This window comes from Corvus cornix, chromosome 21 (assembly GCF_000738735.6).
Source record: "Corvus cornix cornix isolate S_Up_H32 chromosome 21, ASM73873v5, whole genome shotgun sequence".
Taxonomy (NCBI): domain Eukaryota; kingdom Metazoa; phylum Chordata; class Aves; order Passeriformes; family Corvidae; genus Corvus; species Corvus cornix.
In genome coordinates this window covers 5,646,397-5,674,010 of record NC_046350.1, presented here as the reverse complement: position 1 = coordinate 5,674,010, position 27,614 = coordinate 5,646,397, and the positions used below count along the sequence as shown (strand labels likewise).

At 51.2% G+C, this 27,614-nt stretch overlaps 1 protein-coding gene across 1 annotated transcript in view; it reads left to right on the top strand.

Moving 5' to 3' along the window:
* Nucleotides 1-27,614, top strand: part of SAMD11 (sterile alpha motif domain containing 11) — an 84,702-nt gene that overhangs the window by 6,557 nt on the left and 50,531 nt on the right. Inside the window, 2 exon segments of the mRNA XM_039563941.1 lie at nucleotides 16,878-17,056; nucleotides 22,613-22,663. Coding sequence (XP_039419875.1) covers nucleotides 16,878-17,056; nucleotides 22,613-22,663 — 230 coding nt within the window.

The following is a 27,614-nucleotide window of genomic DNA, read 5'->3' as shown; positions in this document are numbered from 1 at the left end:
GGTTTATGTGCAGGGACTGTTTTCATAACTTTGCCTTTGTGTCCCTCGGGGCTGCCTTATGAATGTGGAAAAAGCCCCTCTGTAAAGCAGACTTATAAACCTCCAAATCCCGCCAAGGTCTTTGGCACAGTCTGTTGATTTTTATTTGTGGTTTCATGCTGATTTGGCTTGTTGCTTTTAATCCAGCACATTTTAGTTCAGGTTAGTGTTTGTTGGAGGTTTTGGAGTTGGATGGGCTTTTTTTGTTTATTCGTGGGAGTTTTTTTGGTTCTGTTTTGTTTTTTAAAGGACTTGGCCCAGGTGGATTTCAGCCTGTGGTTGCACTGTGGTCTTGCAAGTCCAACTTGAATTCTTAACAGAAGTTTATTCAAACTCTGTCAGATCTCAGCTTTATGGAGAAACTGGAGATGTGGTGAATCCTGGTCTGAAATGGGCTGAGGGACTCACAGAGCCCACCCAGTGCTGGGCAGGGGCGCTGAGTTTGGGTCCAGCTCACAGGGGTTCCTGCTCTGAGGGCAGTGGGAACCTCTGTGCTGCTGCTTTCACAGAAGGATCCCTAAAATCCACTGCTTTGGGGTCACAGAGCACTTCCAAGAGGGGATTTTCAGGAGAAAACAGCTGGAAATGGGAATCAGTGTGGCTGGGAGAGGTGCTCTGAAATGTGCTGTGCAGTGAAGTTATTCCTGATGGTCCAAACTGCTCCTGCACCCGGCAGCAGCTGCCTCCGTCAGGGGGCTGGAGGGTGGGTGCTGCACCCATAAAAGGAGCAGTTATTGTTCTGCACAGAGGCAAAACAAACCCAGATCAATGGCACTGAGAGTGCCAGAACAATGCTGAAGGATTTAATTTTGTGGATTATTAAATACCCTCTGGAAAGGAAAATATTAATTGGATTGCAGGCTTGTGAGTGAACAGCAGAGATGTAGAAGCAGCTGTGGCTTAGGAAAATAATTTTATCTTACAAGGGGCTTTAAGGAGCTCCAAGGGGGGAGGTTTCCCCTTGTGCAGGAGCTGGGGTGAAGATTTCTGCTCTTCCAGGGAGCAGTGAGGAGACAATGGAGGGGAAAGGTCTCGTGTGATGGAAGGACGGAGGAGGATCCGTGTGTGAGGTCAGTGCTTGTGGAAACCAGGCCAGTATAACCCTGCCTGGGAGAGAGGGAAGGAAAATTTCTGCTGAGCTTGGTGTGTGTGAGGGCTCTGCTTGGAGGAGCAGATCTTCTCCTGGGATGCTCTAAAGCTGCAGAGGGGGTTCCTTATCCCATAGACTTCAGCACGGGCTTGATTCCCTGAAGTGTCCTGGGCTCTGCTGTAGGGAGAGGCAATTTCTGAGCCCTCAGCCCCTCTGGGGGCAGGTCTGACCCAGGAAATGGGCAGCTGCAGCCAGCTCTGGTGACTGGTGCCAGAATTCTCCTGCTCTGAGGAAAAGAAAGTGAAGCCTGGGAAGAAAGACAAATAAATGTAGAGAAGCAGGGGAAGCAACATCATCTCGTTAGCGCCGTGTCAAGGGCAGTGTAAAGGTGACACAGGAGAAGTAATTTTGCTGTCAAAATTATTTAGAGATGTCATTAAACTGCTTAGGGCTGTCTCTGGTGCTTCAGGGCACAGACACCTGGTTTTAATTTGCACTGCTCTGTGTCCAAACTCGCTGGCCTCACTCAAAGGGAGCGGTGCTCGTTTGGAGCCTGGTGGCAAATGCCTTCAGTGAACTGGGAGCTGAAAGGCAAAGGGTGATCAAGAGCACAATGAACTCCCCCATAAACTTTGTTAATTTAAAACTATCAACCAGTTCAGGTCTGCAGGGATGATGAACTTTTCAGAATGCCTGTTCTGGTTCAGTTATGGGACAGGGAGAGCAGAGAGCAGGGTCCTGCTGGAAACCTACTGGAGGTGTCCAGGGTCAGGTTGGACGGGGCTTGGAGCAGCCTGGGATAGTGGAAGGTGTCCCTGCCCATGGCAGGGGGTGGAATTTAAGGTTCCTTCCAAGCCAAACCAGTCAGGGATTTTATGATGGGCCCTGGACTTTGGAAAAGAGATCCCCTCTGTTTTTATTTAATTATTGCTTGACAAAAATATTATGCTTGTAAAATCACGCTGTTTGCTCTATATTTTTTTTATTTTTCTCTCCTGTTTGTTTGCTTTTGTGGGGTTGGTTTGTTTGTTTTTCCTTCCCCCCTTCCCCCTTCTGCATTGTCTTGCCCTGTTTCTCCTATGCCCAGTCTGTTTCCTTTATCTAGAAAATGTCTTATGATGCCCTCTTCCCTCCCTTCTTCCTTCTCTATTGAAATTCATCATCTTCACTTTCTCAGCTGAAGAATTCACCATTCTCACCATTTCAGGGCTTTTTCTTGCTGTTAGGACATGCTCACCTCCCTCACTCCTGGCAGATGTCACTGGAGAACTCATTACAGGGCCCTCTGTCCCAAACTTGTGTTTTCCAGCTGAGGGCAAGGAAAGACTCTCCTGAAGAGTTCATTAATGCTGCAGGAATCAGGTGCAGTTTGCAAATAAACCAGAGCACCTCTGCTGTGCTCTCAGCCTGCTGTGGAGTGGAGGTGCCTCTGTCCACACCCCCTGCTCTGCTGGAGCTCTGCATTTCCTTCCTGTTGTTCTTGGCTCTTATTTTAGCAAAACCAGCGAGGACAGAGAGGAAATTACACATCCCCCTGGGTCAGAAATAGAATCTGATAAGGGATTTTCTTGTAACAGTGTCTGAGGATGAGGAAGGATGAATGAAGGGAATTCCCAAGCACTGAAAGGTTCTTGCTCATTTATTTTGCCTCTAGTCCATGGGAAAATTGTAGCTTTTACTTCGTTTTGCACATGGATACAAAGCCACAGGATCTGGGAAGCCCATCAAGCCCAAGTTTGCCCTGTTCTTTGATTAGCTGCACAGAAATATCGCTGCGCATCAAATCCCTCATTTTCAGATGTCAAGACAGCTTCAATCCCTCTGCAGAGCAGGTTCTTTAATCATCTACATCTCCAGCTGGAAGGGAACCTGCAGCAGCATTCACCAAGCAGCCAGGTCAGTGGAGGCAGTGTCACCTTGGGGTGACATCCACCGGCACCAGCCAGGGAAGTTGTCTCCGTGGCTGAGAATGGGAATTCCAGAGGATTGGGAAGCTGGAAAAATGGAGAGCTTTTGGTGATGGAAGAGCCACAGGACAGGAAATACAGAAGCTGAAATATTTCTGATGACAGAACTGCAGCGAAGTTGTGTTTGCTTGGAGCTGGTGCCCAGTTCAGTGCTGGGATTGCTTCAGGCGATTGCAGAAGCAGCTCTGGGATTTTAAACGACTTCGGTTCACTTGGGCCTCTTAATCACCACAGCTCCTTGGTAGGAAACTTCCCTGTTCCCTTTGAAGAGCCAGAGTTCCCTGCCTGGAGTGTCCTACCCCGGAGCTGGTGTTTATCAGAGCTCTGGGGCTGTGCTCACTCGGGTTAGGAGTGGATCCCACCCCAGGGGCAGCTGCTGCTCTGCCTCTCCCTGCCTATCTCTGCCCATCAAATTGCAAAACCTCCCCTGTAACCCCATCCCTGCCTTTTATCCAGAGATGGATGTGATAGGTGGTACTGGCTGAGGGAGCTGCTTTTGCTGTGTTGCCAGGGCAACCAGAGATGGCCCCTGAAGACAGGAAAGGGCAAACATTCCTTTCTGCTACAGTCTGGAGCATCAGTGATTGAATGAGATTAGATGGAATTAGATAATCCTGAAATTCACAGTGATTTGACGCCAGACCTTTATTAAATAAGTAAAAGTACCAGCCCTTATAATAAAAATGAATTCTTTTAGATCAATAACTTTCCCCACTGTTCGTCACAGCTGTGTTTCTTGAGATCTCTTTTTCTGTAGCACGGAGTGAACCACACAGACCTGCCTTTTTTAATTTTATTTTTTCTCCTCTCCCAGAGGGGACTATGATATCAATTCCTCTTTTATTTCCCCCTTGTGATTCACCCACTTAACCCTAAAGTGCCCTTGCAAAGGAAGGCACTGCAAGGCTCTTCAGGGATGATTCAATGCACTGGAATTTACAACACTGGGGTTACTTAAACATTGCACACCATTAGTCTTAAGTATTATAATGTTTTAGAGTTAAAGAAAGAAAATGAAAACACATAAAAATATGTTATGAATGGCTGGGAAGTTTTTTGTTCCTTGTGTGTTCCATGCCCAAAACTCTTGGCACCTCATCCATGCCTGGCATGTTCCTGCTCAGCTGCAGTGGGACCGATAACATCATGTTCACATCTAAAGTGAGTGTGGGTTAAAACGTGAGTGCAGGGTGGACTTTGATCACAATCAGCCAAGATTTACCTCGGTTTAACTCTGCTGACTTCCTTTTCATCTTCAGACTGGCAGGGCTTGCATCAAAATCCGCTGTGCACCAGAGGGCACCCAGCAGAGCATGGAAAATTTGGGGTGTTCTGGCCCTCAGGCAGCCCTGTTTCTTCTCAGGCTGTGTTGGCCCTTGCAGAGCAGTGGGTTGATTTATTCAGATAGATTTTTTTTTTTGGTGGTGCAGCTCCAAACACCCCTGCTGAGGGTGTTGCAGGCCCAATGGACAGTTCGTGGTGTCACCGCAGGGCAGGAGCAGCCTGGCTGCTCCTCAGCAGAATGCTTTTAATTCTGAATTAAAATCTAATTCATTTTCTAATCCCTGCATTAACAGTGGGATTTCTTAAAACATCTTTGGCTTGAAATTCAAGAGCTGCTCGTGCAGGTCTGGATCTGGACTTGTTTGTATCAGCAATGTGGATCTGGGGTTTTTTTTTGAAGTCTCACCTTGCTATGATGGATTTCTCAGGCATAAATTCAGTTAAGAGTAATTCCGTGAGGCTGGGGAGCATTTCTGTCCCCTGGTGTGTGCAGAGGGCAAAAATCATCCTTGCTTTGGGAGGATTTAGTTCTGCCTTTGATGTGTCTGCTGTTGTCTTTAAATCACTGTAGAATCTGCAAAAAGTGTGTTTAAAGGATATTTGAAATGATGTGCCCTAAGTTGCTGTGCTTTTCCTTTAGCTGAAAAACTTCCATCTTGAGAGTAATTTTGGTGTTGTGGTGGGACTCCTCCAACCCCCTGGACTGCTTTTCATGGCAAGCTCTGGAAACAAGAGTGAAAACTCATTTTTCCCCCCGTATCATAAGGAAATACTGAGATGCAGCAAAGTGAGAGAGAGGGAAGGGCAGAGGAGGCTGAGAAATGGGTGTGAGTGGTGGGTTCAGAGCAAATTGCTCTGCACTGGGAATAATCCCACCCTCACCAGCAGGAGAACAGAACAAGTTGCTCATTTTTAGGATCATGGAATTCTGGAGTGGTTTGGGTTGGAAGAGACTTCAAAGCCCTCGAATCTCATTCAGGGACACCTTCCCCAGCCCAGGTTGTTTGGAGGATTCAGGCAGGCAGAATTCTCCCTTGCAGGGCTCTAATTCCACATTCAGAAAGTTGTGTGGTGTCAGAGCAAATACCTCGCAGAAATCCAAGCACATTATGCTGGCACTATTGTCTCAGCAAAAAAAAGATATATTGGTTTAACATCTTTTCCATTAACAAGCTTTAATTTGCATAAATTATATCACCCTCTGTTAATTTATTATTACTTGTTCGGTTTCCTCTATTTCATTATTTCTCCTGGGGGTTATAAAATTACTTGGATTATTCTGCTTAAGCTTTTTAAAATACAGTCACAGTGCTGTGTTTTCCCATTTACCTTGTATTTCCTCATTGTTCTGAGGCTCATTAAAAATCTGAGTGAAGTGTCTCAAGAACTTCCCTGGATAAGTATCCCAAAAGCCTCTTAGAGCAACTTACCCAAATCTGCTGATTTAAACCTGTATCACTTTGGAAGTTTCTGTTTGGACACCTCCTAATTCACTGCTGGAGTGAAAAGTGTTGCATGTCCATGCCATGCCAGAGCTGGCTTTTCCTCCCAGTGCAGAAACAAAAGATGTACTGAATATTTTTATTTTTGCCTTATTTCCGATGGTTCTGTCATTGCCATCTAGCAATGGGCTGAAGCCACTCTTACCTCCTGTCCTCAGTAAGCCAGGCTGCAGTTCTCCAGTGAATGAAGGCATGATTAAAATCACACATGCAGTTATTGAAGATTAAAATCTTCCTGATGGGTGGGGAAGGACAGGCCTTCCCCACTACAAAGACCCTTCCCCTGATGCTGTGCTGATGAAATGTCCCAAAGCCTGTCACTCCTTGGGATCTGCTTTGTGTCTCCAGTGGGATTTCTGCCTTCCCCCTCCTGTTCAGAGCTGGGATGATGGCAAAGCCGGCGTGGGGCTGAGCTGGAGCTGCTCTGGGCTCTGGGAAGGGAGTGGTGCTGTCCCTCCAGCCTCCCCTCGTGCTCCGTGCCGCTCCGCAGCCCGAGCTGTGCCTTTGGGTGATGGAAAGCTGTTCCAGGCTCCCAAAAAAAGGCTCTGGGGCTGCCTTGGGAGAGCCAAGCCTTCCCCACCTCGCTGCTGCTCCAGCCCTCCCTCCTGTCTGTCTGTCTGCTCTTGTTTTCTCCTGGTCCCTCAGTCAGGGCTCCCGCTCTGGCTCCAGATCCCGAGGCGAGGTGGGTTTGCGTTGTGCCAAGCTGTGATCCCAGCGTGTCCTGTCAGGGCTGCGGCTCCTGGAACAGCCTCAGCCTCCCTTGGTGTTTGCTCTGAGGTGTCAGTGCAGGGCTGTGTGCACAGAAGAGGAGCGTGGAGCCTCTGAACCCTGATTATTTCCATCAGGAAATGCCCTCCTGCCCTGCTCCCTCCCTCCCCAGCGGAGTTCTCTGCTCGGAGGAGCCTCCCCAGCGCTGCTGGCACCGAGGGCTGGGAGTGTGAGCCCTGCCTGGCACGGAGCATCTCGGTCTCCCCGAGCTGTGAAAGCTGCCATATGCTGAGGGATGTGCAGGGAGAGGGACTCTTCCCTCCGAGCCTCCCTGGATGTTCTGGCAGTGTTTAATCTGTCGGGGGCTGCTCTGCCACTCACTCTGATCCCAGCAGGCCGGCGGCTTCTGATCAATAACAGCCTTGATCAGCAAATAATTCCACCTTGATCAGAGAATCCTGGTAATTAGAGCTGGAGAGGAGGCGTGACATCAGCAGGGCTGGGGGCAGGCTGGCATTTCAGGAGGTGCTTTTGGGGCTTTTTGGCTGCTCTTGGAACTCAGTGTGAGCAGGGCTGGGCTGTTCTTGCCCACAGGGACCACTCTGGGTGCTGCATTATCCTCCCTCCATGTGAAAACCCCTGGTTTAAACATGGAAGAGGTGAGGGAGAAGAGGGGCATGAGGAGAGGAAATGATCCCTTGTAATCCTCCGGGAAAAGAGCTGGAAATGGGGTTCCCCCCGTGTCACAATGCCACAAACACGATGGTGGCTGCTTCCCTCCAAAGAGATTTTGTTTTTTCTTTTTATTGCTTTTGCCACCCTTGTAAGGCCCAGCTGTACCCTACGTACAGCCCAGCAAATCTGCTTTATATCAAGGTGAACTTTGATACATTTTATTAATATCACACTCATTATTTGAAGATTTGAATATGCATGGCACATACAAAACTATTCTTTAGCTTGTGCTTTTTTATTTAATTACTTCACATTTATAGAACACGAGCCTGTCGTTGGCTTGTAAGTGCCATGCAGTTAATTAAAAATGCAGTCAAATTCAAAGCTGCCTTTCTGGCCCATCTCAGTCATCCCTGGCTTCACCTCATGGATTACCCACCATGTGTGGGAGTCATTCCAGACGGAAAATTCAGCGAGGAAAAAGCCTCAGGAGCCTGACTTGGAGCCTTCCTGGGTTAACAGTGCAGAGAATTGTACCAAGTTTGTCTGGGAAGAAGAAGGAGGGGGAAAGGGGAGGCACCAGGGGCTGGAGGTTCAGCAGCTCAGGTGGCCCCAACCCTTTCCTTCAGAGCTCTCCCTCTCTGGGAGCCGCTGTGCTGTGACAGCAGGTGAGAGGAAGCAGCTCAGGAGCTCCCAGTGCACATTCCTGGTTCCAAAAGCGCATTCCCAGGGTGAGAAAGGCAGCAGTGGTGCCAGCAGGGCTCCTGTGTGGGATCCCTCCTCCCGGGGAGGTGCAGCTCTCCTAATCTCCCTCCCTTATCCCTGTCCCAGCTGCCCTCCTGGGCTCGGTAAATAACACCCGGGAAGCCACAGGGATCAGCGAACAATCAGTGGCCTCCCAAGGGGGCCGAATTTCTTTCCTCCTAAATTCCACCTTGGCAGTCTTTGTGAAAGAATCCACAGTTATTATTCGTTTAACTTGTATTTTTAAATGCTACTCTTGTCTTTTGTTTACCTTCCCTGACTCTAAATGTGATTTCAGAGGGGATTTTTCTGGAGTTGCAGCTGGCACCCAGTGTCCAAACAAAGCCAGGCCTCTGCCTCTTGGAGTGCCTGGTGTTGCTTTGCTCTTGCTGTGTTTGGGGATGGCTCACCTGCCCCAGCACAGCGCACAGGGAGATCCAGCTGAGCCTCTGGAAGCATCTGCAGGGATTTGTCCATCTGATCCCTGTTTATTTTAATAGGGCATTTACTTCTCAGGAGCTGTCTCAGACCTGATCTCATGTCTCCAGAACTAATGGGTGTAAGAGTTTGACCCTAGTTTGATTTAACCCTTATTTTGGCTGTTTCTCCATCAGAATTTGGGTCTGTGCTGGGTTTGAGTTGGGTTTTGCCTGTGCAAGGATTACACTGTGGAGTTCAGGGCATGTTGTGCTGTGCTCTGACATTTGGATTTTGCTTTTGCTTTGAGCTGGAGTGAGAGAAATCCAGAGAAAGATTCCTAGAGCAGGATCTGTCCATGGCAGGGCTCCCCTGAGCTGGGGACAGGAATTCCTGGAGCAGGATCTCTCCATGCCCTTTCAAGCAGGTGTGGGTACCATCACCTCGGGACTGGGTGTCTGCAGGGAAAACCAAAGCTGTAAACTGGAAGCGGTGACTCCTGCAGGAGGGAGATGTGATGGAAAACATGCCCAGGGTGGGATTTCACTTTCCCTTTCCCAGCCTCCTCCAGTGCCGATGCTCCCGGGGTGACCCAGAGCTGCTTAGCAGAGCACAAGAGGATCAGGAGGCCTCTGAGGAGTCTGTGTCTGCTGGAGCTGCAGGGGGGGGATTAGGATTGGCACAGTGTAATTGGCAGAGCTTGTGTTTGGCCGGGCTTTTTGTTTTAACAGGCCCAGAAAATCAGCAAGTAAATAATAACTTGGGCCTGCAGTTTGCTGTGCAGCACGTCAGCATGGAAGGGGAGCAGTGCCAGCCATGGCCCCGGCTCCCCTCCTCGGGAGCTCGGCACAGGTGTGTTTTACCTGCAGTTATCCAGGAGAACGCCCATCCAGGGGCTTTCCGAGCCCGGCTCAGCGTCATTCCAGCACGGGAAGGAGCCCCAGCCTGGAGGGGATTACTCGTGCAGGAGAAACCCAAGGTGTTCCCACTGAAAACTGTGTGGGTTTTAGTTGGGTTTTTTTGCAGATGTGCTGTGATTTAAAGCAGGGAATGGCAGCTGCAGAATGGCCCTCAGCAAACGTCCAAATCCAGCCCCTTCTCTGCAGCAGTTTTGTTTTAAAAATTGAAGGAAAACCTCCAAGACTCACAACAAACAGTTGTGGGCACGTTGTGTTACTGTGGGTGTGCGTACAACAGACCGAGGGCTGCGGGCTCTGGGTGGAAGGAGCTGCTGGAATTCCTGCAGGCCGGTGCTGCAGGTGAGAGCGGCTTTGTGCTGCTGTGCCGCTGGTGGAAGCCTCTGTCCATGGTGTCAGTGCTGCTGGAAGCCACCCCCGGCCCCGCGGTCCCAGCTCTGCTTCCCACCCTGGGGAGATTCCCCAGTGCCTGACAGGGGAGACACCATTTCCTGATAAATCGTTTCACCTTTAAAACTTCCCCCTGTTTTACTGCAATTAACTTGGGTTCTGGTTTTCACTCCCAGGTGAGATTAGGTTCTCTTCACCTTCTCAGAAAACTCTTCCCTCTGGCATTGCTGTTTTTCTTTTTCCCCTTCCAGCTTCTTGTTTTTCATTCTTTTGATGAATTATTTACCTCTCTTGTATTATTATTTTTTTTTTAATATTCTCTTTGTGTTCACCTTCAAAACATACAACTCCCAACACTCCCTGCATCATCCCGTGCTCGTTGGGAAGCCACTGTGTGTGTTGGTCGTTCATTTCCCAGTGTTATTTATAAACACAAATGTTGTAAATCGTGTGGTCACGGGCTGGTGCTCCCAACGTGCTGAGCCTGCTGGCTGTGTGTTCCTGGTGTTTCTGGGACTACAGGGGTTATCCTTTGGGTTTGTTGGTGCACACAGTGTGCCAGGGACCTGTGGTTCTGGTGCTGGGAGTGACCCCAGTGCCGGCAGGACACACCTGAGAGCAGGCAGGGTTGTGCTGGGGCCAGGCAGGATGAGGGCCCTGAGGTGTGAGCCACCTTCCCGGGGCTCTGGGCATCTCCACGGGCTGAAGGCAGCTCTGTCCTTAGCCAGGAACAAGGGAGGGATCCCCCGGCCGAGGGGATCCCCCAGCGGGGCAGCAATTCGGAGCTCCTCAGGCTGGCACTCTCAGCCTCTCTCCCCGTTCGTTAATTCACTCCGTGCTGCAGCAGGGAGCACGTAGCAGCACTCTAAGGAGGCATGTCGAGCAGTTGTTCAGAAGCAGTTAATTTTTTATTGGATTTGAAGTCAGACTTCACGGGCCGAGCCCCCCCCCGAGGGCGGGGGCTGGGGAGCTGCAGGCAGCCGGACTAATTGACTTTCTCTTCTGTGGCCACCCCCAATCAGATTCACCTGAGAAACCTCCCTGGCTCTGCCTCTCTGAGGCCTCCGTCCCTCCTGGCTCAGCCATCAAGAGGAATTAAATTAAGCATCGCCCCCAGCCCTCGGGCTGGTAGCCCCCCCTGCAGACAGACAAACCAGAGTCACTGCGCTGGGTGCCCTGCTCCAGCCCCGTGGTCCCCACACCTGCGGGACTGACCTTCCAAACTTGCTCCAGGCTCTGTCTCCAAAGTCCTTCCCTCATTACTGGGGATGAAATGTGTGTGTGGAGCTGCTGCTGTGGCTCTGCCTCCCTGGAGGCCAGGGCAGAGCAATCCTGCAGTCCCTGCTCACAAATCACGCCAGGGCACCTCATCCCAGCTGCTTCCCTGGAAGCCTCCCTGACTCCTCCTCCTCTTCCCTCCAAAATAACAGAAGATGACAGAAAGGCCCTGCAGGGTGTCCCCAAAAGCTGTGACGAGCAGGGGATGCTGCCATCCCTGCCTGGGACACCAGCCCTGGCCTCTGTGCCAGCTCCTTCACCTGCATTATTTGCCTGGCCTTGTGGCTGCCTGATCCCAGGACTGAGTCTCTTCTAAAACAATTTATTCCCATTATTCTGTAGAATTCCTCAGTCTGGTACCAACATTTGCTTCCAGCTGCCACCTCTCTCTGTAGTCAGGGTAAAAATAAAAAACCCAAAACCCTCCAGTTGTGCTTGGAGCCCTTTGCCATCCATCAGCCAGGGGTCACAGTAACTGCAGCTCATATGCTCAGGTCTCGAAACCTGCAGGAAATCAGTCTTTGTTACACGTGAAATAAAGCAGTCTATGGGGAAAATAACCATAAATGTTCATTATTTGTACAGGAAAATCAATTTGTAGGCCAATTGACCAAATAAAGTAATACAATTTGCTGGGAAATCCCCCAGGTGTGGCAGGCAAATCGCAGAGCAGGGATGGAGGCTGAGGTTTGCATAGGGAATGTGGGGTGGGAGGGACGTGGGACGGGACACCAGGCTCGAGAAAAGGAGTGAAACTGCGGAAAAGGGTACAGCCCATCGGGGGAGAGGTACCAGGGAAAGGGGGAGAGGGGCAAATAGCCTTTTTTGGTGGTTTTACATCATTCTGTGTGTGCTAGTGAGGAAGGTGCTGTAGGGAGGGGATGGTTTCTGTTACAGCAGAACTGTGGCTGTGGGGAGGAACTCAACGATTCTGTTTGATCTCTGTGAGAGTTGCTCTCTGTGACAGTGAAGACTTAGAGAAAAGAACAAAAAGGCTGCAGCGAGGCCTGGGCCCATCTCCTTTGGGCTGCGTGGAAATCCCAAGGATCTCAAGTGCGTTAAGGGTGTGTCTCCAGAGAGGAAGAAAAGCAGAAGTCAGGTTCCTATTGGGGAAGGGTTTCAGATTCTCTGGAGGCTGTTGGATGTGATGTGATGAGCCTTTGGAGGGAGGCACTGACACCTGGGCAGTGCTGGACCATTACTCTGCTCTCTCTCTTGTTTTTCTGCCGCTCCAGAGGTGCAGCAGTGAGGTGTGGGAAGAGAAGGGGAAATGTCTGAAAGCATCCACACCTTTTTGCTCCTTGTCTCTTCACCAGAGAGGAGGAGCAGGCAAGGAAAGAAAAAAGAGAAAAATCTGTAAGTTTTGCCTTTGTTTAGGAGACAGCAACAGTGTTCCACACTCAGCTGGTGTAAGTTGACTTTTGCTTCATCAGAACTGACTTACATTGCCTGAGGACCTGGCTTCACATCTCTGCTTCCTTCTTTGCAACCTCAGGCTGAAAGGGACAAAGTCATTTGATGTGGAAACAGACACAGAAAACAAAGAGCAGGACACTTTTTAGCCTTCTTCCAAAGAGTTTTTGAAAACAGGGAGCTCCAAAGGCCTGATAGATTTTCTATCTTAGACCTACTTCCCTTCAAAGACTGGAAATTCCAATTGGCTTTTCCCAGAAAAGCGTAGCTCTCGCTCTATTAACAAATTATCCTTTGGGCTTTTTAACTTACTGAGAGATTCTAAATGGGAAATGTTCCCTTCTGTTCACAGATCTTGTTCATCTGTTTCTTTAGGGCTTCACAAAATCACATTTTTAATATTGATGGGAAGAGCTGCAGCTTCCCTTCTGGGCAACTTTCTTTTGGGTTAAAACTTCCATATTTTCTTCAATTATAGCAGGACCCAATTTCCCTGTGCAGCCTCAGCCTCCACACGTCATCTTCTGCCCAAAGAGCTTCCAGCACAACCAGGATAAACCCTCTAAAGAGGATGGAGGGACAGGTAGAAGGCAGGGAACGTGTTGGTGGTGGCTTTTACAGCAGGAGCCGGAGCACGAGGAGGTCGAGGGAGCTGCTTGGGATTACTCAGGGAAGTTGTAGTTTGGAATAACTGGTGTCACTGGGAGGAGATGGTGGATGATAAACCTGCCAGTGGCCAGCTGGCTGGGCTGTGGCTGTGGCTGTGGCTGTGGCTGTGGCTGGCAGGAGCAGGGGAAGGGACACCTCTGGAGCTCTGTTCATTGCTGAGCACTGGGCTGGGAGGTGGGATGAGAGCCTGGCCACCTTCTCCTGCCTGTGACCTCTGCTTGGATGCAGATTCTGGTGAGCCCAGGGCAGCAGAGCTGTGCCTGGGCTGGATTTGCTACTGGAACAGTGGGGCTGGGAGCACACTGGGCTGGAAGGGCTAATGAAGGCCCAGGGGACAGGGCAGGATTATCTTGGAAGGCAACCTGACCCTCTCCGAGGTGTTTACACTAATCACAGCTGAAGGTAAATGCAAACTCTGCCAGTTATTCTACAGGGGGATGTGTGGTCCCCACTGCTGTGTAATTTCCCTAATTAAAGCCATTCCACCAGGTTTATTATTTGGAAAAGCAAAAGAAAAATATCCCAGGCTCTCCGAACCTCCCCCTTTCCTTTTCCCTATCTTTATTATCAATAAAAAGAGAGAGAAAATGCTGTCTGGGCTTGAGGATTTCCTTCACATATGGAAGAGATTTAGAATTCTCCCGCTCCCAGCAGCTCACAAACCTCCCCTCTTACCTCCCCCCAGCATTCCCTGCCTGCTCCCTGTATTTCCCAGCTTTACATATGTAGAAGGGATGCATGGGCTGGTTTCTTCCGCAGGTTTTTTATCCAGTAGTAATTATTTTTGAGGGTTGAATCACAGGCACGTGAATCATCTTGCAAACAGCTTTGATATTTCTACATGTGAGCCAGTTCTCAGGGCATTTGCATTTCTGTGCCTTTTTTCTGGCCCTGGCCTGGCTGCCCGGTGTCCACAGGGACTGCACCTGCTCATCTGCTTGGGTCACTTCCCTCCAGGATCAGCTGTCCAGGGTTTCACAGGGACTGGCCAAAGCTCTGCTTTCATGTGCATTCTTTTGCTTTTCCTCGCAGCCCTCGGAGCTCTCGGCCTTTCCATGGCTGGGATCAATTAAAGGCTCACCAGGGACTCTCCCAGCGAGGGCTCTTCCCTTCCCTGGCTGCCTCTCGGTGTCACACCAGGGCGTTCAGCTGTTCTGACCCTGCTGCAGCAGCTCCCAGGGCAGGAAACCTTCCCTCCCCTCCCTTCCTGTGTCTCCCCCAAGCCCCGAGCTCTCCGCCCCTCATTCCATCTGCGAGCTCTCCCAGGGCTCTTATGCAACTCCTTGGATTTTGGGATTCTTGGCTGGGAGGATGTGGCTCCAGGGGAGAGCCAGGAGGGGCTGGATGGGTGGGGGGAGGAGGATTTGATTTTGTAACTCTGCTGACCCTACTCAGCCACACAGAGCGGAATTTCCCCCATCTCTCCAAAAAGGAAGAAATATCCCCAGTGTTCTCCATCTTTCTGATGCTCCTTTCCTTGCATGGCAGAAGGATCAGGCTTCCAGACTTCTCCACTCCCAGAACCTGCTGCTGTTCCCAAGTTCTTGTTGTTTTGTTTTTTAATTGCAGCTGCATCTCTGGACTCGGGTAACTGGCACTGGTACCCATCTGATTTTTCCCGGGGAAAGGAAATATTCCTGTCTGTGATTTTTTAAAAACAAAGCCACCCCCCACCCTGACAATACTTTTGAGAGGCAATGAAAGCAATTAATGGTGTCAAAAAACCCTGGGAGGGTGGAGCAGGGAGGGCCGGGCTGACGCAGGAGCGGGGCTGAGTTGTCGGGGGAATGGAGGGTTATTGACTCCAGCTCCAGCTGTGCTTCGTTAGCTGGAGCCATAACCCACAAAATTAATCTTTAACAATGTATGAAGGGAGGGGAGCCCTCGAACACGAGGCTGTTCTGCAGTGCCCTCAACACTCAGCCCTCGCAGAGGCTTTGGAGAATTGCAGAGATGTTTGGTTACACTAATTAAAGAGAGGAAAAGGGATGTTCTGCTCCCCATCCAAGGGCTGGGGAAATCCTTGTGTTGGGAGAGGAGGGTGCAACCTCCAAGAGGTTTCCTGAGCTGAATCAGTGTTGGGAAACACCTTTGGCTCCTCTCTGGTGTTGCTGGGGTTGTTGGAGGGTTCCTGGGCCATAATTCTGTATCAACACCTGCCCTGCCTGGCTATTCCCCCACAGGGGTGTCTGGAGAGCAGCTCCTCACGGGGGACGTGCTGGGCGTGTTCTGGAGAGGTTTGTGTGTTTGCAGCTTGGACCAGAGCCCTTCCAAGTCAATGGCAAGACAATTGATTTTGGAGGATGTTCTGGGCCAGGCTTCTGGCTACCTTTGTGCTTAATTTGAAAGTGATGTGTATCTGCTGGTGGATTCCTCTAAACAGATTAGGGAAGTGCAATTGATTCCAAACGGGCTATAGATGAGTATAAAAGGCAAAATTGATTGGCTCAGTCTATTTGAATTTTCTGGGGACAGAGGGATGTAGGAAATAAAGAAATAAAACGCCCCAAACCTGAGGGTAAAAGTACAGCGCAAACAGGACTTCTAAAATTGCATTGCTGGGGATGGAATTCCGGGATTTACAAGGAATAGCCCTGGAACTTCTCCCCTTTTGGCTGAGTTTGCTTCTGTTCCTGAGGTGGCTTTGGGCAGAGGCTGCGCTTGGGGCACATTTTCTGTCTGCACAGAGCAGGAGAGGGGCAGGACTGGAAAAACACCTTGAACTCAAAAAGTATTTGAGGGCAGGAGATGCAGAGTTCATAAAGTGCATGGTTTTCCCCACATTTTCCCATTTTTGTGCCCTTTTTGGCCCACTGCTCTCCTCTCCCCTGGGTGCTGCTGCTCACAGCCAGCTGTGCTTGGCTGGGACCTGCAGCTCAGTGGGAAAAGCCAGTGTGGCTCCTTGGGGTGATGCCTTCCAGATGGGTTTAGCTCGTTATCACAGCGATTAGGGCTGCCCTTAATGACCACAACTGGAATTTATAGACAGAGGTAAACAAGTTTTTGTTTGGTATTTGTGTAAAGTTCTTAATTTGTTTAATTAAAAAAACATGGGCTCTTCTATCAGTGTTCCTCCCCTGCAGAGAGCCTGACTGGCTTTCCCAGGACTTCTGCCTTTTGCCAGCTTTATTTGGAAAGTTGAGATCAATTTTTTTCAGAGAAGCTGTTATTATTTAAGTGTTCCTGTGCATTTTTGGGCCCTGTTTCACACACCTTTCTCCCCGTCCAGAGGACATGCACAGAACTGCAGCCTCTCCCTTGCTGGGGTTCCCTTCCCAGTATCATGGTTTTGTTGGCTAAAATTACAGATTCTGTGGGGCAGTGGCACTGCAGCCTGCCTGGTTTCCAGCGTGTTCCCTGGTGTCACAGGAGCCTGCTGCTGGCTGGCACAGGCAGGTGTCCCTTTACAGCCCTGGGTCATGACTTCCCTGGGCTACTGGCAGAGCTTTAATTGAATGGTGATGTGCAGATATTTGGTAGGAAATACTCCGGAGATGGAGACTGGTGCCTGATTCTGCTGCCACCTCCTTCCTCCCGGTGTGGATGAGATGCAGGCTGGGAGTGAAAGGGTAGGAGAGGCTGGAAGTGCATGGCTTGGGTAGAAGTGGAAGAGTTGGATACAGAAGTGCCTCTGCTGGAAAGTCCTTTTGCAGAGTGAATGAACAGGGCAAAGTGTGGGCCCTGCAGGGACTGACAACTTCGGAGAGGAGCTCCTCGGGTCCGAGATTCCTCACCAAATTCTTGTTGTCTTCTCTTTCCCTCTCCCCATCCCAACCCATCGCAGAACCGGGGCCGCCTGGCAGAGAAGAGGACGATCCCCCTGCCCCCCACCAGGATCCCCAAGAAAGAGCTGAGCTCGATTTTCTCACACAGTGAGGACAGCGAGGAGAGCGACAAGAGCAATGGTCAGCACCCCGAAGTGAAGCAGGAGGAGGATCTGCACATCAGTATCATGAAAAGAAGGTACTGCCCTGTCCGTGTGGGGGCAAAGACACAGAAACCGGGCAGAGCCTTGGGGAGACAGTGCTGCCCCAGGGAGTCACCCCCAGGGGCTGAAACCACCCTGCAAATGCCACAGTTCAACTCACAAAGGGCAGCTGGGGGGGGGTATTTTCACTTACTCGTGTTCGGAGTGAGTGATGCTCTGTGTGGCCTTGAGTTTGCACTGAAGGGTCTGGATTTGCACATTATCAGTTGTGCCTCACTCCCTGCCCAGGGCTCTGTGTCTTTGTGGCCAAGGAGCTGCACAACCAAGAAATCGTCTGTGGGCTTATCCACAGAGGTGTGGGGGCCCCAAATCCTGCCTTCTGCTTTCAGTTGTGCTCAAATTCTGGTGTCATTTAAATTGAGGGGAATTGAGTGTTGGGGAGCAGAGTTTGGGAAGGGGTAGCAGCAAGGTGTGGGGTCCTGTGTTTGATTACAGAGCATCCTGAGAGCCTCTAGGAGTGAGGGAGAAGTGATGGAGTTGCAGGAGGGAGGAGTAACTGCTTGATTTTGATCCTGTTTTTCCCAGTGCCATAAACATTCATCCTGGAATTCCGCAGACTTAGAGGAAGAGGAGAAAGGATTGTCTTGAGTTAGGTCCTGGTAACTGACCTGGCCTCTCCTGTGAGGCCTCAGTGCCCACAATATTCAGGTGCAAAATTCTGGGTTCTCTCACCCCGTTGAAAAACCAGGACTTGCAGAAAATCTGTAACTCCAGGAAAATAAACCCCTAAAGGCACCGTGCCTCAGCCTCCCGTGCAGATCATTGCACCTCATCTCGGTTGTCATCTCCCTCTGATGCATTCCGGGGCTCAGGTCCTGAGACAAGCCCTATAAAAACAGAGCAGAGGGAACTGAAGGCCTGTAATTGCTTTCCTGGTGTTTTATGTGTTCCTTGCCTGGGAGTAGATCAGCTTTTCCCCCTTACCTCCGACAGATGCTGGTACCCTCAGCAGCTGAGGGCTTGGAGCAGGGAGACAAAAGAGCAACCAGCTCTTCCCATAAAACCCTCCTGTAATTAAAGCCTGGGTTTATCATTGCAGCTGTCCAGGAGCTGTGTTCCAGGGTTATCTGCTGGAAATGGAAAGGTGTTTGGGGAATGGATCTGGGCTGTGCCCGTGCTCGGGGCCACAGAGCACAGGGAACCCTCCTAATCAGTTCTGGTGAACTGCCCGCTTCTCCTGCCCCCTTTAATTATGCTTTTAATGCTGCGAAATTACAGTGCTAGATTGTCTCATTAGGAGGGAGAGCAGCATGATAACTCCATAATTGATAATGCTGGGCCCCCCAAATATAAAGTGCTCTTATCTTAAATCTTTAATTACTGTAATTGCTTTGCTTTGTTTATTAGGAAATGAAGGAAAAATGTTTGGCAGTCCTTAGGCAGTGATCCCCCAGCTCTCCATCAGTTTGTCTGGAGGTCTCTTGGTTAAGTTTTATTTCCTTGGAGGAGAGCAGCGTTCTTCCCGGCTGGGTTAGACTCTCACTGCTTTTGTACAGTTGTTCTTTTCCTTCTCCTGGGAGCTCTGCTGCAGTGTGGGGGGAAAGCTGGAACTGTGGGGCAAATGGAGCAGGCAGGATTCCTGTGAGTGCAGCAATAAGGGAAGAAAGAGGAATTCAGTGCTCGGTGCCCAGGCAGGGACCATCTCCTGCTCCCACCCCCAGCACTCCCAAGCATTTTGTCCCTTGGACAGGGGTCCCCCAGCCCCCCTGTCCCAAAGAGGGGGAGACTGGGCGCTCCAGCTTCTCCAGAGCCATAGTGGGGAGCAGCCTGCCCCCCTCGTGCTGGCCCTGGTGGCCGGGGTGGCTCTGGGGACAGCAGCAGCAGCAGCACAAAGGCGCCGCAGCCCAGACACGACAGCTGGGCCCGGCAGGGACTGTGCCCCATCTGCTGCTGCCCTAATTCACCTGTTGTGTCCTCCCCCAGGGGCCAGGGCTTTGCTGGCCCCCACTGAGAGCAGAAATAGGTTAAACTGGGATGGGAAAACAAGGCCAGGCCTCAGCAAACCTGTGTTTTCCTCCTGCTGCCCTGGACGTGCCCCCTGCACAGGCACTATGAGCACCTGCATCACTGCTTTCAGCACTTGGCCTCTTCCTTTTTCTCCTGTTCCCAATTCCATTTGTGGTGTTTCCTTCCACTGCTGGCACAAGGGAGGCTTCCTGCTGCTCTGAGGGCTGGGCACTGGAGAAGGAAAGACTCTGGGGATTAGAACAGGAGTTGGAAATTTGCTGGCTGGTCCCTCAGCTCAGCCTTGGACAGCAGGTTCCTCTGTGATGCTGGGCATTGCCCATGGCCTTCAGAGGAGATGTGAGGTAGAGAGAACCTTCCCTGTCCTGTTCTGCAGCCCTGGGAAGGGGCAGGGACCCGCTGCTCCCACCTGAGCCAGAGCATTCAGCTCATGCCAGCTGATCCCAGCTCCTTCCCGAAGTGTCCCTGTGCTGGGAGACTGCAGCACTCAGCTCTGGAGGTTGTTGGGACGGTGCTGCAGAGGAAAATCCTTTTCCTTTCTCTCAGATTCCAGCTTCCTGGAAATCCTGCTCCTTTGCAGCGCTGCCTACAAGCAGCAGTTGTGTTGCTGAACTCCCAGGTCTGGTTAAGCTGTCCTGACTCTCTGCTGGGGATGTTTCTCTGGCTGTGAGCATCGCTTTTGCTGTTTGGGGAGAAGGATGGCGTCAGTGTTGGGCATTTCTGTGTCAGTGTCACCTGTGCAGTTCTTTCAGTCACAGTAATACTGGCAGAGCTGCACTGGTGCAGTGAGCATGGAGCAGAATTCAGGCAGAAACTTTGCCTTCAGGAAGCCTTTTTCTTTTCTCACAGACTATTGACCAAGCTGCCTCTCCCCAACAAGCTGAACTAAAATTTCAGCCAGTCTTGGCTTTTGTTATTGGCCTCTGGATTATCCCAGACACCAAACAAGGGAAGTGGTGGAGTCACCATCCCTGGAAGTGCTCAAGGAACACATGGATGTGGCACTTACGGACACAGTTTAGTGGTGAACGTGGCAGTGCTGGATTAAAAGTTGGACTGGATGAGCTTAGAGGGCTTTTCCAAGCCTAATGATTCTGTAATTCTAAATTAGACTCTACAAATTCCATCGCTCTGCAGTAGTTTGGGAAGCTTTAACTTCCTTCCCCTCACAGGGAGATTCCACCCAGCCCTGATAAATGCATTACCTCAGCCTGGGAGCTTTTCCACCCCCAGGTGCAAACTGCCACTCAGGATCTCCGTGATGTTATCCCAGGAATCTCCGGGCAGATGAAAGCCAGGGGAGCCAGGGAGGAAGGCTCAGCTTTACCAGCAAGATCCTCACATGCTGCTGGATTTAAGCCCAGCATTATCTTGTGGGTTCATGCATTTAATTCCTGTTTTAAAAGAGTGGCCTCTTCCATTGGTGTGGGAGGGGAGGGAAAGAAGAGAAGTGCAGTAACAGCATCTGAGATAGAACAGGGTGGGTCAGGAGCAGCTTTGTCCAAGCCCCAACAACGTGTGGCTGAGAGTAAAGCTCAAACACCTGCTCAGAGTGCTGGGAAGGTGTCATTGACCTAATGGGGACTTGGATTTGAGGGGAAGGGAGAGGGAAAATGGCCGCTCACTTCCCAGGGATGCTGCAGGGTAAAATGTCACACACAGCGAGAAATCCCTTCTTGCCCAGGAAGGAGATGTGAGAGAGCAGAAAAGGTGAAGTGTAAGAAGGGAAGGAAATGAGCTCCTGCCCCACAAGTGCTCTTGGCAGCTCTGCCCATCTCCTTGGGCCTGACCCTTGCAGCAGCAATTCCGTACTGGAGACCAACCCAGATGCCCCAAGTGCCAGTCTCCTGCTGCAATTGTCAGGTTGTTCTTCCAGGAACCATGGATGAGATTCCCTGAATCCCTGTTCCCTCCCTGCTCAGCCTTCTGGGTGCTGACGTGGATACAGGGAGAGTGTGGAAGCTGAGGCAGGGATAACTGGAAAGAGCAGGGAGAAGAAAGGATCCAGCTCTGTCCACCCAGCCGGGCATCCGGAGAGTGGCACCTGCCAGGACACCTGCCCTGCAGCCCTGGGATTGCCCTGTTTGTGTCCTGTGCTCCGGGGCACGCTGAGTGCCCAGGGGTCCTGGTGCTGGTTGAAGAGAAATCCTTAATTCACCTTCACCAGCTCTGTCCCTGCAGGGCAGGCAGCTGAACCAGAGCACGTGGGCACAACCTTGGCAATATTCTCCTCTCTCCTCTCCTCTCCTCTCCTCTCCTCTCCTCTCCTCTCCTCTCCTCTCCTCTCCTCTCCTCTCCTCTCCTCTCCTCTCCTCTCCTCTCCTCTCCTCTCCTCTCCTCTCCTCTCCTCTCCTCTCCTCTCCTCTCCTCTCTTTTCCTTTGCCTGTGCTGGAAAATGGGGAGGTTCAGACCTTCTCCCCCCAAAGAAAGAGCTGACCTTGTGATTCAGTGGAAGTAGGAAGGGTCAGAGCTGGTGCTGTCTCCTGGCACAGTTCACAGCCCCTGCCCTCCAGAGCACAGGTTCTCTCTCACTCCAGCAGGTTTGGGATGAGGCTCCTCCTGCTCTGCAGCCACAGCTGCTTTTCCTGCCGAGGGCAGGGCAGGAGGGGCTGCTCCAGACGTGCAGAAGTGCCTTTGGCTTTCTGATCTCTGCAGCCTTTCGGGGACCTGCACCTGCAGGAGCTGATGTGAGCCCCAGCCAGGAGCCAGCACAGCCAGCAGAGGGTCCCTGGCAGGCACTGGCAGCCCTGGAGAGGGTTTGTGTGAGGACACAGCCCTGCTGCCAGGCTGCTCTCGGGGGCTGGGGCTGTCATCCATCACAGTGACACAGGGACACGGCCTGGGCACAGCCTTCCCTGAGCTGGGGACAGCAGAGCTCCAGAGGGGACACCCAGCACAGAGGTCAAGCACTGCCTCACCCCTGGGGTGCTGGGGAGGCTGTCTGGGGCTGAGGGGAGAAAAAAATCCATCAAAACCCCAACCCCCCCCGGCTGCTCTGCCTTAATTTAGGATATTGTTCATCCCAGCCTGCTACTCCTGCCTGTCACAGGCAGAGTGACAGAACACGCCAAGTTAATTTCCGAGGTGGGAAATTGCTGATAATTTATTTCCAGCTGGGGAGGGAACACGATGCAGACACGTTTGGGGGTTCTGCCTCCTCTGAACGGGGCCTGGGAGCTGAGACAGCACCTTGCAGCCCCTGCAGCGCTCAGGGAGAGGGGGTGCAGCAGGAGAGGGTCAGGATGCAGCAGGAGAGGGTCAGGATGCAGCAGGAGAGCGTCAGGATGGAGCAGGAGAGGGTCTGGATGGAGCAGGAGAGGGTCTGGATGCAGCAGGAGAGGGTCTGGATGCAGCAGGAGAGGGTCTGGATGGAGCAAGGAAAGGATCTCTCAGTGCTGAGCAGCTCCTGGGTCCTGCTGTGGACTCAGAGCTCCAAGTGGGGCTGGACAAGGCAGGAATTGGGGCTGAGGGGCTGTGGGGGTCCCCAGGGGGGAGCAGGGTTTGAGGGGCAGGAGATGAGCGCTGAGCCTGTGCCATTGACCTCTCTTTTGTTTGTTTGTTGACAGGATTCACACCCACTGGGATTTAAACATCTCCTTCCGAGAGACCTCTTGCAGGTACCATTTTGGGGCACCTCTCTGTATGGTAGGCTGAGAGTTTCTGATTTGTTACTGGATGCTGGAGGATGGGAATGAATGTTGCTGTCAGTGCTGGGGGGTTTTCCTTCCTCCCTTTGTTCCTCCTTCTCCCCTTCCCACACATCCTCTCTTTCGTTTTTATTTTGGGGGAGTTGGGAGGTAAACAGTCCCTTTTACACTGGAAGAGAGAATTGATGAGACTTGTAAAGAAAGCCCAGTTTTGGTGTGTTCACTCTGGTCCTGAGAAGGTGGGAATTCATAAATTGAAGGTGGGAATTCATAAATTGAAGCTCTCCAGTTGCAAACATGAATATTCCCCTGTGGCCTCTGGGTCAGGTGATACCCTGGGCTTGGTGCATTATCTCCACGTGCTGCCAGCACTCACAAACTCTTCTAATCCTTTAAAAATCCAGCTGCAGAAACTTGTGCTAAAAACTGGGATTTGGAAAGGTCTCTTTCATCCTGGACTGCCAGATCGGGATGCAGCCCTTGAGCTGTAGAAAACGGCTCCTTTTCTAGAATGAGAACAATAAACCTGAGCAGCTGTGAAGCCTCTCAGGGAGGAGAAAGCAGAGACCAGGAGGAGGCGGATGAGGGCAGGGCAGTGCAGAGTGAGGGTCTGGGAGTGCTCCATCCACACTGTGGCATTCGGGATCTGCTCCGTGGGATCTGCTGGCACAGAGCAGCCCAGTCAGAACCTGTTTGGTTCGAGATGGGAAAGGGAAAATGCTACTGCTGCTGGAGCAGAGGGCCATGTCCATGTCTTTCACTGAGCACTGGAGTGTCAATAAACCTTGGCCATGGCAATGGAGGTGGGAAATCCCTGTGGACTCACGCTCCAGCAGGGACCAGTGAGCGCAGAGGAATTCTCTGGTATTTCCCTAAGCACAGACTGTGGCTCTGAACCATCAACTGCCGTGATTTGTGAATTCTCCAGCGTTAAGAGCACAAACCCCACCCCACAGTGGGTGGTGCAGCAGGCCCAGCTCAGCCAGCACCCATAAAACCAGGTTTTTGAAAGGCAGCCCTTAGAATAAAACCCCTGGTCTGCTGCTCGAAGCTTTTGGGATTCTCAAACACAAAAGGATGGATTCCTTCCAGGCAGACCCTTTCATGATAAATATCAGCCCAGAGCAGAGTTTTATGGCTGAGTTATAAACTCCTAAAAGGCAGAGGTTTGGGATGGAAGTGCTGACAGTGCCTTAATTAATGGTCCTGTGAGCAATGATTCTGCACAATGGCAGCTGAGGGTGCCAGCACCTTTGGAAATTAAAATCCCCGTCTTAAAAAGAATAATTCTGAACTTGCAATGCACAGAATAAAATAATGGTCTGATTTTTATGGCAAATGCATTTCCTGGGCTTCCTCAGCTTGGCTGTTCCCTTCAGTTTAGCTCTGTCCTGGAAGGAACTTCAGTAATTCCCCTTGGGAACAGAAGTTTTGCTTTTCCTGATGAGTCCAGCTGTCAAAAGTTGCCCATCCAGCCCGTTTAGAAGGAAAAAACCTGTTATGCTGTGTGGCAGAAGAAGGATTTTGTGATTACATGGCAGTACAGAAGGAGATTTTACATATTTGAGTGGCCCAGATTGCCACACAGCCCTGTAAAAGAGATCTCAAATCTACCATGGGCTGGCAAAAAGGTTGAGCTGACCTTTTTTATCAGTGCCCTGCACGGCTGAGCAGGGGGAGTTTCCTGGGTCATCCCCAGCCTGTGGCAGGAGATCCCTGAGATGCCCCAGGGTGCACAGAGCCGCCACGGAACCTGAAATCAGGCAGGGCTGGCAGCTGCCCCCTGAATTTCCCTCCCCCTTTGCCACCAGTTTGTCTTTGATCTTCCTTTCAAGTTGTCAGAGGCTACCTGGATCCATTGGATTCAGCCACCTCAGGATTGCTGGAGGCACTGCCCTGGATAAAAAGCCATTTAATTGGGGACAAATCATTGCCTAGACAAAGAACCAGAGACTGAGGATCAGGCAATTGTCCTGGAAGGGAGATTGGGATCTCTCTGTGCCTTGCCAGGTGCTTTGCTCCTTTCCCTTTTAAGCTTTGAAGTCGGTACAGGTTTGGGTTTATGTTTACAGCTCGTTTTTCCTCCAGAATTTCCTGTTTAAGGTTGAATTCTCTCGTATGGACTCACTGTGCCTGGAATAATTGGCTGAAATGTGGTCAGTGAGTGATGCTCTGCTTTTATTTCAAGCTAAGCCTGTCCAGTTTTGAAACACAAAGGTTCAGAGCTGGTCTCTGCCCCTCTCAGCACCCAGGCAGGATCACCCTGATGAGGGGAGGCATCTCATGGAGATAAACCGGGCAATAAAGAGGAGTTGTGGGCAGGAAAAGGATTTTCCTTCCCTTTGTTGCCACCTGATGTCTTGAGGGAGCTGCAGGGAGGGGAGTGAGCAGCAGATACGAGGCCAGGGTGTGTTACTGCCTCGTCCTGGTGCAGCTCAGGGTGGGATAGCTCTGGGAATTCCAGGACACCCTCGTTGCAATGAAGCCATCCCCATTTCCAGGGCTGTTTGCTGCTGCCCTGGTTAAAGAGGGGCTGGCAGGAAAGGGAGGTGGGTTTGATTTGGTTAAAGCTGTGCAAAGACAAAGAGCAGGGCAGAGAACTGAGGCACATCGGGACATTGAGCACAGGAGTGAGTTCTGCAGGACATCCCAGGCAGGATTTCTGCCCCCAGAGTCCTGCACTGCAGTAAAACACGGACAGAGAGAAGGCAGGAGAGTGGGGGAGAGTCCCTTCACTGCCAGAGGGACAAAAAGCCTCTGGAGGGGACACTCCAAGCTGCCTGGGCCTGCCAGGGAATGCTGTACCCAGGTATATCCCACGTGAAGGCTGCATAAGGAGAGGGAAGGAAAACAAAGGCAGCATTTGCCCAGAGCAAATAAAATGCATTTAACAGCCAGAGGTTAAACAGAGATTTCCAAGGTACTGAACCAGCATTCCCAGTTGGACACCACGGGGTTGGGATGTGGTTTAGACAGGAGACATTTGGCCAAGAGCCTGTGTGTCCCTGTGCACGTGGACACGTGTGGTTAAATCTGAATAAAACGCCCTTTTTGGGCCTTGATTTAAGCCAGGCACAAACTCCCCCTCAGCCAGAACTGGGTTTAAGCAGCAGTGCTCAAAGTGGAGTGTTGGATGTGCAGGCTGGGTGGGTCTGGTGCAGCTGCAGCCCTTAGGAAATGGGTTTAAGTGGGAATGGAACAGGGGAGGCAGGAAGAAAAAGAACACAACTCAGGCTGAGGGGACTGAGGAGATGCAGAATACCTGGGAAATGAGATGGGAGAAGCAAACAAAAGGGGAAATCAGTGATTGAGCTCCTTCCTTTGGAAAGACACCCCGGGAGAGGAAAGGACAGCAGGGGAGGATTGAAAAGCAGCTGTTTGTGAAGGTGTCAAGGCTGCTCCTGAGTCAGCAGAGAGCTCTGCTGTGCCACACAGGTGACGTTTTCGAGTGCCACAGCACCCTGCTGCTCTGCCCTGCCCTTTCAGGATTGATAGGGGATGCCTTTGGGGCTGGCTATTTTTATTTTTTTTTTCCTAGTAAGCTTTTGCTTTCTAATCTCCGAGAGCTGAAGCAGGGACTGAAAGGTCGGAGGAAGTTTTTAGCAGCTGGAGGCTGAATGTGACCCCTGAGCAGCCTCAGCCTTCAGCAGGTGCTGCTGCCAGAGCTGGGCTTTGTCAGAGGAGAGCCTTGGAGCTACAGCAGGGAACCCAGGCAGTGGCACAGGGACCAGAGATGTCCCCAGATGGGGACCTGCCCTCACCCTCTGGCAGTCCCCATTCCTCTCGTGGTCCCAGCTGGAAAAGCTGATGTTGAGCTGAACGAGGTGGGTTTTGCCCATCAGATAAATAAATTCAGGGCGGAGGAGACTGGGGAGATCCCGACTGTGTGTGACCTGCAGAGCTGTTCCCAGAACTCCTGGGGACTCTGGGGGATGATTAAAGCTGGTTCTTGACTCTATGGAAAGCTCTAAAAGTCTCCAGTGAGACACCGTGGATGTGTCAGCCTGGTATGGGGAGGGCTTTTATTCAGCATCAGGCTGCCTTCAGCCCATCCAGAGCATTTCTGCTCTGGGTTTGGGGAATGGGCTGCTCAGGGAAGTACTTCAATCCTCATCCTGGGTTTGAAGGAATCAGGCACAGCAGAGGTACCTGAGTGGCTTCTCCCTTTCCTGGAGGGATAAGGCCAAACAAGGAGAAAATGTGGAGTGCTGAAAAGTGTTACTTAATCTGAATTAATTATGTCATCATCGTTTCATTAGCAGCACTTTGTGCTCTTGCATCCATTCCCAGGAAGATTTGTTTGGCTGCAGGGGTGGGGTAGGGAGAGGAGACCATTTATGGACTAGCAGAGATTCGAATGGTAAAGGGGAATGGGCAGCTGATAACTTTCATTTAAAGCTCAAATTATATTCCAAATAAAGCTGAGAAAAGCTGTTAGATACCTACAAGAAAAGGGGGAAAGTTTATTAAGTGTAATTCTGGCCATGTTTATCCGCAGAGGAGAGGGGTCTCATGGACCTTGTGTAGGGTATCCTAAAGGATTTGGGATAAACTGAGCGTCTCAAGGCCTCTGTGTGTTGCTGAGACACAGACAGGCTTGGGTGCAGCCTTGGGAAGGATTCCTGATAGCTTTTAGTCCATACAGTCATCAAAGAAGGAACCACATCCACCTGCTTCTGGATCCCAAGCTTCAAGGGCGTGGTCCTGGAGCTGGAGGTTTTCTGAGCTCCCCCCTCACACCCTTCTGTGGGGTTGGAGTGATTTGGACGTGTCCTGAACACCTCGATGATGTGAGGGACTCCTGTGGATCCTCCCTTCCCTCTGCTCGGGGTCTCCCCTGCTGCCCCAGCCCCAATCAAAGCTGCTCAGCTGAGGATTTTAATATTTCATCAGCTCAAAGCGGGCGGCTTGATGAGTGGAG